Below are 16,047 nucleotides of genomic sequence, written 5' to 3'. Positions count from 1 at the left end.
CAGAAGGATCTTTACTGCCAGCCAGACTGGAATTCTGCAGGCCCTGGGGAGCAGTCTCAAAGACAGTCATGAATCTTTAACCAGGAACAGCACTTGCTACAAGATAATTATCATGCAGGCAGCAAAAATTGCAGAACACATGTCATTTCTGAAGTGTTTCAAATAACCTATCCTGTTCTCCTAGTTACAACCTTCCAGTATTCAGTAAGCAACACAACTAACATTTGCTCTTGGTGACAGTGCAACAGGTTGCAATGCAGAAAGGTTCTGTGTTGCTGTGTCACTGGGGAAAGGAAAAGCCATAGGCACTTGCACCAGCACTGCAGCTGGGTGTGTGGAAAGGAAAAGGAAAATCAGTCCAATCTCTGTAAACCATATAATGTGATGGCAACACACTGAGGACAAGCTCTGCCCATGAAGGCAGCAGCTCTCACATTTCAAGCAAAGGCTGTTTTGCAGGAAGCGTTTCAGCATTTGCACCAGTCACTGCCAGTCAATTGCTCAGGGATTTTTTGCTTCTCTGTAAAGCAGTGACTCCAGGACATCCTGCCATTCCCTCGACAAGTGCTTGTACTAAGCTGTAGACATTTCTTGATGTAGTAAGGTAGGTGGTCCTCCCATCTCACTGCACGAGATGCAGTAGAGGATTTAATGAAACAGAGACTATTATGATCTGCATTATTGTAACACCAGATGCATGAGACTTTTTAAAACTAGGGATCACCTTAACTAAATCATAAAAATTGTCTTGTATGAATGAAGTAGGCACTAACTTACAGAAAAGACGGTTTTCCAGGCTTGGAAAATTATCTAACTGTAGAAACAGTATGTTTACAAAAGGGATCCCTGTCCATGAGGATCTCTGAACTTCAGAAATGCTGCATTTTCTTCTTGCCTTTTCCACTGACATAAAGCAAAGAAATGTAGCAGAAACATCTGTGGTCTCCATACTTCACAGATGTTCTCCTACACCTGGTGTAACTACTCCATTGTTTCCTAAAACAGGAAGAAAAAAAAAAGTAGAATTTCTCTGTGCATTCCAGTTGGTAGCTGCACTTCATCTTCTTTCTCCTTAATGCTTGCCCTCTTAAAGACACATTTGCACTCTTACAGATCCATTTTCCATGACTGCTTTGAAGCAATCACTTTGTCTCCCCCCAGCATAGCCCCATATACGTGCACTTGGACCTTAGTAACAGATTCAGCATTTAAGAATAGATTCTCTGGGCAATGAGAACTATGAAATGGAGATACATAAAATACAAATGCCTCCTCCCTTGAAATGCAGCATGAACAGTTTTGCCAGGTCTGCATTGCTGGCTGACAATGTTTTTCAGCTTTTTCAAACCCTGTTTTGCAAAAGCATATGTACTTCATGTGCTGCTTTGGCTGAACACGCTCAGATTTCCCAGATGTGTTCGTGTTTTGAGGTCAGCTACTTCAACGGAGAAATTTTTTCCTTTCCAGTCAGAGAAAGAATACAAAGAACAGAGTCAGGGATATAACAATTCCCTATTATAAGAAGCACCGACCCAGCCAGTACTAACTGGCACCCATCTCCATAGAAATGCCATGCACTGTGAGGATAAAGAAAATGAGTTATTATCCTTTAGCCGCAGGGGAAGCATCCCCAGGCACAAGGAACAATGTGAGTGAGTCTGCATTGCTGCTTCTGCTGTTCCTGTACTATGGCTACAGCAGTGTTTCTCAATAGTCACTCCTCCTATCCCTTCCCTCCGGGATACAGTCCATGCATTATCCCTCACCCTCAGTTTGGAAAGCAACTGGCGACATATGAGGGGGCTCATTTTGGCAGCCATGTGCCCCTTCTGTCCTGCTATCTGTGTTTTGCACCTTTGTCACCAAAACAAATCTTAGAAGAGTTTCAGTCCCAGTGCTATTGTAGGTCTTCTGGCATGTACAATCCTTCTCAGGTTTCTATGGACATTCCCTGGGACAGGTTCTGCTGTCTCACAGAGGAACATGCTCTGAACACTGCTGGACTAGTAAAAAAAGTGACAATAGATACATTTTTAACCACATCAACCTTTACAGTAGTATTAGAGACAATTATGCCCTTCCTTTGCTCTTTTCCATCTTCACTCCATACAACCCTCAAACCGAAAGGTACTCGGTGTCCTCCAGCAGACAGCTGTGATCACAGAGTCCCCTGATAGAAAATGAGGGCCAGGGAAATGGTAACCAAGCTTCCGGTATCCTTCAAGGTGAAATACTGCAGAATTGCCCCTTCGTGACATTCACTGGGATCTTACTCAAGTAATGGTTGCTGTCACTTCTCCAGATCCTCAAGATAACAGCCACTTGTAAAGTTATTCCCCCTTGTCTCCAGCATGGAGTTCCTGACAGGTTACTCACAAGGCACACTGCTGTCATTTCAAACTAAAGTTTCTCAAGGCAGAATTTTCCATGACCCTTGAGGGGTCTCAATACCTCTAAGGGTACCATTCATGTGTAGGTATCCAGCTGAGTAGAAATGCTCACAGAATAAATCCAAACCAAGCTTTCTATCACAATCAAACTGACTGCATATAATAGAGTCAATATATTTGTTTATAATTGGCATTTAACAAATGCAAAGGGCAAAATCAATCAACCTTGTGGGGTTTATCCATTTCTTGTTCAAATTACTGAGATCTTTGTCATTGTCTTATTTGCAAAAAGAACTGGATCACTGATAGAACAGAGATGGAGCCAGACTGTCCTGCATATAGGTTTATTTAAGTAAATCTAGTTTCTTAAGGAAGCAGCTTTGTGTGTGTATTCTTGTCCCTTGTCATAAGGTCAAAGTTGCATGACCTGCCCAGTGAAGTCTGAATTGGAGATGGAAAGCCAAAAGGAGAAAGTGCTGTCTGGTCTCAGAGAAAGTGACAACACTTCTGCAAAACCTTGTAATCATTGACTTAGTGTTTGCTGTTGCAGCTGTAGGCTTAAAGGTGATGGTCAGTGTGTAATAAAAAGGAGGCAAAGTTTATAAAGAGATTTGGCTCCACTACAGAAGTGTGGGATTTCACTCAGGTCTCAGCCCTTCCATCCCGACTGACCATTCTGATCTGCTGCACCGGCTTTCTGAGCAGAATGGTTTGGCTCGTTCCGGTGCTCTTTGGCATCCAGGCGCTTTGTTCCTGCGCTGCCGCCCCTCCTGCCCGCGGAGCAGCGGCCGCGCTGCTCTCCCCCCGCTGTGATGACACCGCAGTAGAGGAGGCTGCAGACCTGGCTCTTCGCCAGATCAATGCTGACCGAGCAGAGGGCTACATACTCAGCCTCTACCGAATTTCCAGCGTTCGAGAACAACCTCAGGTAAGTTACCCTCTTGCTCTGAAGCTGTTTCTCCCATGGAGAGCCCTGTGTCTATCACTATTGCTTAGAAATATCTATTTGAATTAAGAAATATTTTAAAAGGCAAACGTAAAGTTCCATTCACAGGACTCCAGAGGCCATGTCAACTTTATGCACACATGACTAGAAACAGTTTCATCACCACTGTGGGCAATTAGAGAGCAAATCTCAGTCATGGCTCTCTGCTGCCTGCCCCTGGAATAGCTCCAGGCATCAGTTCAAATTTGATATGAAACACCACTACTCTGATTTAATTTCATTTTACACCTTCTTTCCACTGCCTTGAGCAGTTGGAGTGCAAAGGCTGTTAAGTCATCGTGTGTTTTGCACAAAAGATGTAAGCACTAACAGGTGTAAACACATCCCGCTTGGGACCATGGAATTCCTTTATAGAGCTCTAAAAGATGACTCACTCTCCAGAAGAAATCTGAAACCAGTTCAACTGAAAAAATACACTGCAACTACCAATGGAATATCACTCACATTTCCTCAAGTATCTTATTTCTCTATGTGTGCTTAATTCATCACTATTTTGTGTTACAATATCTGAATCTACTGGATCTAGCTAGGGACAGCCTGAAATGAGTTCACAAGGCCCACAACAGATAATGCACTGTGGAAGCATGCTACTAACATTCCCTGCAATGCCTACTCACTTCCCATAAGCTTATCTAAAAGGCCGAGTTCTGAAGTCTTAATGAAAATCAGGCTCGTTGCCAGATGTTTAAAGATCTGTACCGGCAGGGATATGACACTCCTTCCTGCTGCCCTTACAAGGACATGCTTTCTGCAGACACGCTGTGGCCTCCAGCAACCTGAGATCTCACAGCTAAAGATGCCCACTGTGCTGGGCTGTGCACTGAGTTCTCCATGTTGCTTTGCTCAGGTGACAGAATGTGCCCAATAAGCAGCTGGATCACAGCTCTTCAGAATTTTCCCACATGTGCTGCCTCTGAGCTGGCCCAGAAGCCACATCACCAGTCATGCAGTTTGGTACTCAGACCCCCCTGCTCAGGCTATTTCCTACTGATAATAATTAGAGCCCCCTGCTATGACCACCCCAGAGTGCAGACATGTTTTAAATCATTCATCTCCATGCCTCTTCCTTCAGCTGTGCCAAGCATATCTCAGCACAGGAGAATTTTGGTCCTTGTATGTGATTTGGTCTGTCACTTAATTTCCTAGAGACTTAACTTACCGCTTTAGAGCAAGCACCCTTTGTTCATTGGGGGCTTAATTTACTTTTATTCTTTCTTATTTTTTTCATCTAATATGCTCTTATCCTGCAAATAAGGTGTTTCAAGACATTGCAATAACAAACCAGACAATCTCAGCCCTTTATCTGATTTTTGCTGCTGCTGCAACTGAGTACCTAAGGATCAGTCTGCCATGTCAGGGGGGTTCACAGACAGTAACAGCCTTATGCCACCTCCTACTCCTCTCAAAAATCTAAAGAAATCCTCAGGATTTTTACCAGCCAGTGGTCCTTCCTCCCACTTCTTAACCAGTACTGAGGATAAAAACATTTTCAAAGTTACTTCAAATTCAATTCTGCCCTTAAGCAACCTGTGGTTGAGTTTTGCTCTAATTGAAACTAATGAGCCATCTGCTATGAACTTATATGCAAGTAGGACAGAGCTTCCTTTCATACAAGATACTCACGATTAACTCCACTGACAGGCACTTAACCAAAATTACAAAACATGCCAAAATATTTCATTTCTTTCTCTTGCACCAGGTCACCCTGCTGCTGCATTTCCTCTGGCTCCCAGGCTGCCCAGCACATATTGCAGCCTGGCACCAGCAGTGCTGAGGAAAGGATCTTTTTGGCAATGCAGAAAAGACATAGAAGTTTTTATTCAATACTAAGCAGATATCAAAAGGCCTTTGCATAACGGTCTTCTAATGAAAATTAAAATAAGGATGATTAAACCTTCAGTGATCTGCTGAGCTCTAAATAAGCCCCAAATTATCCTTTCCCCAGTGGAGTGTGATACATACAGAAGCAGGTAGACCAAAAGATGTGCAGATTTTATAATAACCTCATCTGCTTATATAGAGCTGATATTATACAAGAGAGCTACAGGCAACAAGAAATACATCTGCTCTGTCCTGGTTGCATGTAGTGTTTCCAAGGTCACCAAGCTTTACAATCAACATTCATGACTCAGGAAACCCATCTAACACCAAACACAAATGATAAGATCATTTCTTTAATGAGGTGTGTGTGTGCTTTTGCCTCCAAATACCTTAACAACCAACTTGAAAGCTCAAGTCACCAGTTCCAGCAATTGGATTCCTTAAAGATATGTATTTTTCTTGGCTATTTCTTCTTCATGCAGGATAGTCATAGTGGTGTTTTTCTCTCACAGAGGATATATTTAAGGTTACAAGCTTGTACCAAATGCTGCATTACTCAAAATCACATTTTCAGCAAACAGTAATTACTTCTTAACAGGTCTTACTTTCTGTTTACTGATTCAAGCTACATTACCTATTATATTAAGGAGACATATCAGCATGGTATTTAGATACCTTGTATGTAAACAGAAAATTATGATTAGTTCCTTCCACAGAAGGGTCTGTGCAGCCAGGTGTGGGGATACTGCCGTGCCACTGTGCACAGTGCTGCTGAACCTCAGCACCACTCTTTGTCAAAATAGCTTTTGATCTTTTCACAGCCTTCAAAATGACACTTATAATTAAACCTCAGGATTAGTGTGGGCAAACCCTGAGACCTCAGTGCAAGACATTACCAGATTATTTCACTGAACACTTAGAGAAAAAGAAAAAGAGGATATGAAAATAAAAGAAATCATAGAAAACATGAGAAGTTGCATATGTAACAATAGAAGTTAGAGACAAAGATAACAAAACAATTTAATAATTCTTTACATTTATTTTCTATTAGTTTTGCTCTTCTATATTGTAAGGATTTAGTACTACAAGTATATATGTTAGAACTCACATAAAATCACCATCCCATAGATCTCTATAGTATGTGTTCAGAATAGTTTTTATCCCTCAATCTCCTCAGAACTCCAGAACACACACCTCCTAGCAGTTTTCTAAGAACTATAAAACCAAAAAAGCCAGCCGTACTCCAGCCTTTAGATGCCCTATTGACTTCTCTTTAGTCACAGTTAAACAGAAATGAAAATTAAAGCCAAAATTGCAAAGATACTGGCCCAGACTTCTACAAGACTTGCCCCATTTAATGTTTTCTCCACAAACCAGTGAAATCAGTCAGGGATGAATGAACACTGTTCTCATTCAGTTTTGGTTTTTCTCCCTTTTTAGTAAGTGCTCAATCTCAGTCTAAACACGCAGCTAACACTCACTTCTAAGTTCTTTAGGATGTATAAATGACAGCTGCCCTCTTTCCAGCTTTCCACTAAAGATATAAATAAAACATGATCCTACTAAGCTGTATCCTTGCTAAATATGCAGCAAAGGTGCTTACCCACATCTACAGTGGAAGCAGAATGAGGAGCTGCACCATGCAGCATCTCATCCTCCTGCACCACATGGTGTAATCACTGGATATGTGGAGCTGTACTTTTTGTCCTTCCTTCCTCTTGCATCAAAAGATGTTTGCCCAAAAGTTAAGCCTGAACTGCTGTGTGCACCCTGTACTGCAGTGAACTGAATAAAGGTTTCTGGACTTAATCACAGGCTCAGAAGTCAAGCACAGGACTGAAGCTTTAAGTGAGTCAGAGACACCTATGTGGATATGCAAGGTCTCTCAGAGCACTCTCTGAGAGCTGAAAGAATATTTGAGCTGTCTGCATCAACACAATCCATCACCTCTTTACAGAAAGTGTAAAGTATCCATACTTGAAAAAGACGCTACTCTAAGAAATAAGATATTTCTCTTTCTAATTCCTACTGGGAACGTTCCATGTTAGGAGTTTCTTATTAGTTGTAGTATTTATTGTCTCATTCTTATTGCAGGCAAAGTAACCTACCATTCAAATCTGATAACAAAATGCAGTTGACAATGAAAACATCACCATGTTTAGTCCTTATTCTTGGGTTCTGGTTGGTACCAGAATTAGAAGGATAAAACTGACTAAATGGCTGTTTTTTAACTAAAGCTGACTCGATGCATCACCAAACCTGTCCTAACAGGGCCTAAATGTCACCTGATTTGCCACTTCTGTCCCACAGAATGTTCAGTTTTCAGGATATCTATGCATCTCACCTTCATGTTTTCTCTTTCTCCATCTCTCCCTTTTATATGTCACTGCTTTATTTGATACAAAACTGGGATGTGACCCTTTTGTTTCTTGTTTTCAGGAGATCACCGGTTCTGTCTTCTATCTCATCTTGGATGTAGTAGATACTGAATGCCATGTACTCAGCAAAAAATTGTGGAAGAACTGTAACACCAGACCTGCTCACTCAACTGTAAGGATTTTATTTTTCTATTTGATCTCAGATGTGATGAGTTACTCAGGTACTACTAATGACAGCAAAATCCCTACACATGCATTTTTAGTGGGCAACAGAGCTCAGAAGAAATCAAACCCCATTTTTTAAGGTCCACAGTTTTACTCTGTACCTTTTAATCAGTTTATAGACTGCTAAGATTTATTTTAGAAAATGAAAATTAAAAGAAAGTTTTCAACCAGAGCTAATAAGCAGACTGAACTAAATAGCCATGCTAGGACACTATTTAGAATAATGTTTTACTTTTTATAGCAACCCTGTAAGAGTTTATTTTAAAGACAGCCTGTCAAGAAGGGAATAAAAGAAACTCACTTTTATATAACATATGATTTTTGGTTTAGTTTAATTCCACTTTTATTCTGACAACTTTGCAAAAATTGCACTGAAGAAGGAGAAAAAGGAAAGCTCAGCAAGATAAGCTGCAAAGACAGAAAGTGGCCTAAGACTGTCGCTGCAGGTGACCAAAATGATTCTGAACAAGTAAAGAAAACCCACCTTATAAAATGAAGAATGACAATAAAGTAGTTACATGTGGAAAAAAAAGGAAGTTATTATTACATTGTCCTGGACTGCTTCAAAGGTCAATCAGTTTCAGCTTTTAAATGAAAAACTAGGAAAAAAAAAATTCTCCTCACTTTTCATTACAGAGTTTTCATCAGGAAAAGGGTGCAAAGCCTAGGTGGTGGATATGGCTTCAGTGGTGTCAAGAAATGTATGTTCAGAGGCCTTGATCACATGTGTAGTAATATTTAAGAAGCTCTTAAATATACAGGTACAATGGATAGGCCAGTATTTTTTCTGCCATAAAATCACAGCTTTTTGTGTGCAAGGGTGACCCTACTGTGCCATAAAACCGATTTAGGGTCCTTCCTTCCATTTTCCTTATGGTTATAGGGGAAAGGGGGAAGGTGGAAGACAGGGGACTGGATCCAGACACCCTGAGCTGATCTCCAGGTCTAAGCTCTCTTGGTTCTAGACATAGACCCAGCTCCCAGGGCAGGGGCCTGGCCAGGGAAAGCACTCTGTGACACTTGGGCACTTCTCAGCCGCCAGAAGAGTGGCCCTGTGTAGGCTACCCTGCAGACAAGCATTGCACCTGTATAGCTCAGAATTACACCAGGGAATAATCTGTCCTTTTATTTCTAAAGGAGATGCTTAGAAATGTGCTTCATTGTCATTTGAGTATTAACAAAACTTTTGTCTTGAAAAGAATTTCATGATTGCAAGAAGAAAATTAACCAGTCACTGTCTAGGTACTACACGATCAGTGCAAAGGGTGCAACATTAATTGTTTCTAAATATTTATGTTGTTTCAGGTTTATGGTCAATGCAAAGCAATTATCTACATTAATCAGGAAAGAAATATTTCTCATCTGAATACTTATGAGTGCACTTTACAACCAGGTATGTTTTTAACACGCTCTTTAGAAAAGGAAAAACACTCTGCCAAATAGCATTACTTTAAATTTTAACTGTAATTATGACACCACTCTATCTCCATTAGCTTCAGCTGCCCTGATTTTCTCAAGTCAGTGATCATAAGGCCAGTGAGGTCCTGCAGCTCAGAGCAGTTCAGTAATAACTATTTTAACCTCTGGGACACCCAGCAGAGCCTTTATATAGGCATTTACCCTCTGAACCAAAAAGCATTTTTATGGGTTTATGAAAGGCAAGTAAAAACAGCAAGCCCATTGTCAATAAATTGAACTTTTTCCTTCAGTGTCTCTGCCTCCACTGCAACATTTTTATGGGTCTGCAAATACATAAAGATTAAAAATTGTTGAGGGATGAAAACTATGTGTTGTTAGTCCAGGGGAGTGGAGGACAAGTGGGTAGGGTTGGGGGTGCAGGGCTATTTATAGTGACCTCCACTATCAACATGCTCTTATGGTTCTGCCTTCTCTAATGACATTTTTTTCTTGAATAAAAAGTTCCATCCAGATATATTTGGTCAGTATGTCCTGACTGCCCAGCTGATGACAGTCCAACTAAGCCCGAATATTTGGATGCTGCTATTCAAAGTCTCGCCAAGTTCAACAAAGAGAGTGAACAAACTCATTATTTTTCTGTCCTCAGTGTCACAAGAGCTTCAATGCAGGTAAGCCAAGGCTCATCTGGCTTGTTTTAGCCCTCAAGAAGTGTGGATCCTCCTGTTCTATGATTTGTTACGTCTTACAGACTGTTTTGATTTTGTATCTGTATAGTAGAGAGAATACTTTTATGCAAAATTCTCCTGATGTTCTTGAGTCAAGACTTTGATTCCATTTATTGCAAATAGAAAGGCTTTATGCAAAACTCAAGACAAAGACATGCTTCCAAAGTTCAGGAAAGCTTCACTGTGAGCCCTTTCTTCTCTCACCACCATGAATTAGCGACTCCCTACTGGAAATTATTTAATAAAGCACAGTCATCCCCTGAATGAGTTTGAGCATGGTTTAAAACTAATTTTAGACTAACAGAGAGTTAATGATCTCATGGCTAAGCCCTGTTTGTTTGCCACAGTATTATCTGGTCTCTCTAAAATTCATCATGTATAGATAACAAAGCAGCTTTCCTTCTTTGTCTCAAACTGTCAGATATTACTACAATACATTATTTCATAGCTTCCATTTTCCAACCCTGATTTCAGAAATAGTAAACTGATTCTGTTCATTAAAACAGACAGAAATTATCAACAAAGCACTGAAGAAGGTATTTGGATATGTAATTCTACGTGGATGCTAAACTTATGATGAAAACCAAACTCATTTCAACTATAGCTAATCCATGAGTTACTAAGATTGTGCATATATAAGAAGTAAAAAATGACGAGGCAACACAGCAGCACTGGCAAATAAAAAATATTCTCCTGTAACACAACTAACAGTAATGCCCCAAGCAGAACCTGCTCCTTCCAGACTTAGGAGTTTCATATCTATTTCAAGGTCAGTAGAATTCTTCATTCTTCCTGACATGTGCACAAGGTCTGACTGCCACTGGCCTCTCATTTACAGTGGGTCATTGGTCCTGCATATTTTGTAGAGTTTTTAATTCAGGAGACATCCTGCTCCAAAAAGGACATGGTTGCTGATGTCAAGTGTGAGCCACTTCCATCAGAAGTAGCTGTAAGTACTTTTTTTCCTTGTATAAACACCTGCTTTCCAGATACTATGATTCCTCAGTGAATACTTAGTATATATCTCCTTGGCTCTTTGCAGACAAAACCCAAAACCCACAGGCATCTTTTTATGGATTGTAGCTCATTCCTGTCTTGCAATTCTACAGACTGCTTTCGAATAGAGAAAACATTTCAGTAAAAGTTCTGAATTCTGACCTAGAAATCCCTGAACAAAGAAAAGAGAAAAAAAATACCATCCAGAGGAAGGTGAGGCAGCCATCACCTTACAAAACTGAGTGACTCTTAAGAATTTATTCCAAGGCAACAGACACAGACAATAAATCACAACGCATAAGGAGTATATTCATACTACAATTAGGTCAGCTAAGGAAAGCACTTAGGAACTAAGGAAAAAATTCTATGAGAATCTGGAAGACTAAATGGGCATGTTGTCAAGAGATAACATTTCAAGCCCCATCTTAACTGAGATCCAAGCCATGTACAGCCCAGTACAAACACAACTACTAGAAACAACATTTTTTTCACGGTTTCTTTCACTAGTATGGTGTGAAATTTGTTTTATGTGGAAAATGATATTATGTTCCATATACAACTTGCCTGCATAGGGATATTTTGCTGCAGCAGAACATAAGCAAGCTGTTGTAGTTTGGCCTTAAGTGGCCAGCTTATTTTTACTATTGTGTTACCTAACCCTCCTTTGCAAACACAAAGCCTTTTTCAAAATGCTGCCTGCCTTTGTAAGATTGCCAATCCCAAAATAAAAGTTTGCCCAAGCTGTTTATTCCTACAAATACACTTAGAAGCTATAACTATTCAACCTTTCATAATCACTTGCTTTACAAGACAGGAGCTTAGTATCAATGCTACAATGTGAAAAAATGGTTCTATTTTCTTCTTCCAGCAAATTGGATTCTGCAAAGGCTCTGTAGTAAACAGTCGCATGGAAAAGTTTGTCACAGTATCCTGTGAAATCTACAGTCCGCAGGTATTTCTTAATCTAATGTTAATATTGCAAGAGTAATACTCCTTTACAAAACAAGGATTGAACATTTGAAAGCCCATTTTTAAGTTTTCTTATCCGCAAAGAGATGTGCTTCAAGGAAGTGATAAGGCCAGATCAGGAAGAAATCTGTCTTGTGATCAAACAGACTGCTGTTAGGGGGATAAAAGGCAATAAAGTATAGAGACAATCAGACAGAATGTGTTCAGAATGCTCTACAAAGAAATTGCAAATCACGAAGGGAATGCAAGGGGCAATAACTGTAGTTACCCAAGTTTCATGCACCCATCTCCCCTGGTAAAAGAAGTATTTATATCTGTCTATCTTTCAACCTTCTGTTCAGTAGCTGGTCTTGACACTGGAATTGCAGCAGATCTTTAGTGTGATGGGTGATCATATCTGAAAGAATTTGGAAGAGCTTCCATATAGATAATGTTTATTCCTTGCTATTTAGGGTCCTGCCACTGAAGAGGAGAAACAGGAAGCTAATCAGACACCTGAAAAATCCAGCCAGAATCAACAAGCTTCCCATTCAGAAGCCGATCCTTTCTCCCCACACCTAGAAAAAACAGTGGGCTGGGTGAAAATTCTACCCCCTTCAGATGAGGACATCAGTTTCTATAGCCTAAGAGAAAGTCAAAATGAACATAAAGATGGAAAGCCAGCTCCACCTAAGGCTGTAGGACCTACACCCAATTTTGATGGAGAAAAGACTCAAGTAAACAAACCAGACTTGACCAAACCAGTCACTGGACCAGTTTTTCTCCCTTTTCCTGAAGAACTTTCTCTATCAGACTCGTGCCCAGGAGAAGCAAAGCAGATGGATGGCATCCTTCATCCTTTGATAACTAGAAAGCCTGCCACGGTCTAGCCAGCATCCAACCACCTCAGCTATCTGTAACAAAATAACAGCCACCATGGCAACCCATTCTTGCAATTGTGTAACATCTTCAAGTAAATAAATTGCTTATCACAGTCTTCATCTTTGGAGTTCTCAGTTTTAAGAAAGCACAAGAATAGATTAGAAAAAGAAATTTAGCTGGGGCAATTTCCAACAAAAGTATTTGGCTTCTAATTCTCAAATGCCTCCCATCAGGAAGAGGATGAAGGAAAGGTAACTGTGGAGGGTAAAAGAACTTGCAGGGCTGAGACAGCCCAAAGGCATCAGAAAAAAAATATCCTCAGTAGCAAGAGTCTGTCAGGGCCCAGTGTGGGATGGCAGCTCCCCAAGGGATTGGTGAGACAAAACTGAGGGTGACAACCAGGCTGGCAGGGCAGGGCCTGTCCTGTGGTGCCTGAGCAGGCGAGCAGGGCAGAACCAGGGATGGAAGTCAGGCTATAGGAGGAAGCCAGATCACTGTGTAAGTTCGGGGTGACGAGGCAGGTCTGAATTTAAGTCAGGAATGTGACTTAGGAAGGCATGGCCTGGTTACAGTAGCCAGAGTCAGACACAGCCCACCGGTCTCCAAGCAAGTCCACAGTGACCTGACAGGTCTGAGGAAAACAGGCTGCAGGTCTGGATCTACAGGGTCCATGGCCAGGCACAGGCACAGCTGTGCTGCCACAGGAGCTGGAGCTCAGGCAGGGGCCAAAATGCTGCACCTCATCTTAAAGCAGCCCCGGAGGGAAGCCAGGTTGGGTCAGCCCTGGCCTCCCCCAGCACTGCCCGGCAGCACCAGGGGTCCCCAGGGTCACCAGGGGAACGGTGCTGAGCCCGGAGCCCCGGCAGCCAACCCTCCCGGAGGGGGGGTGCTCTCAGGGCCCTTAGAGAGTCACACCAGGGAGAGGTTTTGTTATTCTGTGGGTTAACTTCTTATTTCTAATGTGATGAGCTTAGCCTATATTTTTATTTTCTGTGGAAGATCTCAAGAAAGATTATTATTTTCCTAATGCTTTACACCCTCACTTAAAGCACATGGAAAAGGCTACCCACACGTGAAAGCTCTGCATGTAGTTCTGGCTGCTGGAGAATTGAGCCCAGGCTACTCAGATTCCTATGCTTTACCAACCCTGCTGTGCAGAAAAAAAGATGATTTACAAAATCAGCCTAATTCTTCCTTGAGATAGGTCATATTAACTGCTTTATAATAAAAACCACAGGGACACTCCACAGCCTGTAGCTAAGAAAAATCAATTTCATTGAAGTCAGACATAGTAACCATACTGACAATAACAAATATAAATAAACGAGAAGACAAGAAGAAGAGAAAGAACGAACATAGAAAAGAAATTTAATTTGTGGCCAGGAGTACACTGATATTTGCAATAATTATGGGGCTCGTGTGAGACCACAGAGCCTTTCTGTAGTTGCCACTAGATTTGTAAAACCATTTGTTCAAAACAAAATCAATAAAATATTATTGTTTCTGAAGCTTTTATGATACTCTATCATCCCTAGAGATCCTGCATAATTTCCCCATTTAAAGAGCCTTTCAACAAAAAATTATGGTTTTGTCAAAGTATCCTGGCACTATGCAATTCAATTAAAATGTATTATTTTATTACTATAAATAAGATATAAAGAAAAGTATTATTTTACTTTGAGTGAGGAAAAAATAATATTGAAATATTGTATGGAGTTATATTCACAGCAACAATGTTTGCTTTTTCAGCTTGCAAATCTCTTATAAACATAAATTTGATATAAAGGATTAATCTCATTGCTTTAAAGATTAAAATAAGACAAAAAGTGAAGTGTGAAACACATTGACCGAGCCAAAATTACTCCATTTCAATCCCACATCATGAAAAATTTCAATATATTTTGATTTCATTCATTTCAGAGTAGAAATACATTCCAAATTGGGTAGTTCTCCAAAAACCTTAAAATTCAAATTCTATCCAATTCTTATTGCAGTTGGAGCTCTAGGCTGTGTCAGCATTCCCCTTTTTATCAAGCCATCGAATTACAGCCCCTTGTTTTTCCCTTGGGAAGTTTCACTTTTTCCAGCTCAGGTTTCTCTAACATGACCAATGTGTTCTACCTCCTTGCACAGGAATCACTGATTTGCCAAAACTGGGGGCACCAGGCATTGCTCCATGTCCTGGTACAGAGCACCCACAGCTGGCTCTGGTGCACCAGAGGGCAGGGCATTGGAGCAACAGCCTGTCACACTCCAGGGCTTTTCAAAATGCTGGTTTTTCCCCTCTTTTCACCACACTTCCCATTTCTGCTGTTTCAGAAGACGGTCCTTTTTATTAACTGTTTGCATGTTGATTCTAATCTCAGTGAGGCTCCATCAGCTTAATGACACCACTGAGGCTTATATGAACATACACAACTGGAGTTCAGCTGTGTGAACATAAGCAGGGGGAGTTACAGGGGATATCAGAAAGTCTGGATCCACAGTTTTGAGCATTCCATTTGGATACTGTGTAGCTTGTTCTTCAGATGAGGCTCAGAAATGACATTTGAATCAATATTTTCTCTAGCTCAGATATGGAATTTGGGTTCAAAGACTTCTCTGATTTAAAAATAAACACCAGAAGGTGTGTTTATCTGAGCAGTAACTGTATCCCCAGTGCAGATCAACAAAGTACCAGTGGTCAGTGCAGAGTCATGATCGTTATTTGGCCTTTATTTGCTGTGGCTGGTCCAGCACAGAGTCCCCTACCCAGTTTCAATGCCACTGAGGCCACTGCCAATGTTTACCATAATTGAGTCCTGGCACTGATGTCCAAGATTAAATTCTTGAAGTGCAAGTAGGAGACCGGACTTGTACAGTTTCTGTGTTTCCTTTGTCCTCAGGACATATACCTGGATTCTGCAGCAGTCCCATATGGCACTGATATTATTAACAGCTGGTAATGTTTAGTCATCATGACTTCACATTCTGCTGCTGATTCAGCAGATTTATGCCATCTGTGAGTGGGGCAGCACTGCAGTGTTCTCCCTCTAGCACACCCACATGGCACAGGGTGCTCTGTGTCTGGTCTCCACACCTTGACTCTATGAGACAGCACTGCAGCAAGTCCTCTTAAAAACATGCCCAGGTAGTGCCAAACCTCTTCTGGCCTGGTCTCAGCTTCAACCCAATCTGAGCAAAGCAGTGGCAGTAACACCTATGTCCATCCAGTCGCACCCCAAAGGCTCTCTCCTCTCCCAGGACTGAATTGTTAA

The 16,047-nt window shown here is 41.1% G+C and overlaps 1 protein-coding gene across 1 annotated transcript; it reads left to right on the top strand.

The window, feature by feature from the left end:
* Nucleotides 1-2,996: 2,996 nt before the first annotated feature.
* On the top strand, nucleotides 2,997-12,909 carry FETUB (fetuin B). Its single transcript, XM_008924541.3, has 7 exons — nucleotides 2,997-3,318; nucleotides 7,657-7,767; nucleotides 9,126-9,213; nucleotides 9,741-9,907; nucleotides 10,803-10,913; nucleotides 11,829-11,912; nucleotides 12,382-12,909. Exons 1-7 carry the CDS (start codon nucleotides 3,097-3,099, stop codon nucleotides 12,796-12,798), a joined length of 1,200 nt encoding a protein of 399 aa, XP_008922789.1. The 5' UTR covers nucleotides 2,997-3,096; the 3' UTR covers nucleotides 12,799-12,909.
* Nucleotides 12,910-16,047: the final 3,138 nt, after the last annotated feature.

Source organism: Manacus vitellinus, unplaced genomic scaffold (genome assembly GCF_001715985.3).
Source record: "Manacus vitellinus isolate BGI_N305 unplaced genomic scaffold, ASM171598v3 scaffold_29_pilon, whole genome shotgun sequence".
NCBI lineage: Eukaryota > Metazoa > Chordata > Aves > Passeriformes > Pipridae > Manacus > Manacus vitellinus.
The sequence above is the reverse complement of the archived record's forward strand: the minus strand, read 5'-3'. Positions and strand labels throughout refer to the sequence as shown.

Excerpts from the sequence above, each read along its gene's own strand:
- FETUB (XM_008924541.3), top strand. The coding sequence starts at position 3,097 with ATGGTTTGGCTCGTTCCGGTGCTCTTTGGCATCCAGGCGCTTTGTTCC. Across the intron at positions 7,768-9,125 it reads CCAGACCTGCTCACTCAACT|GTTTATGGTCAATGCAAAGC; the intron begins GTAAGGATTTTA and ends ATGTTGTTTCAG. Across the intron at positions 10,914-11,828 it reads CACTTCCATCAGAAGTAGCT|CAAATTGGATTCTGCAAAGG; the intron begins GTAAGTACTTTT and ends TTCTTCTTCCAG.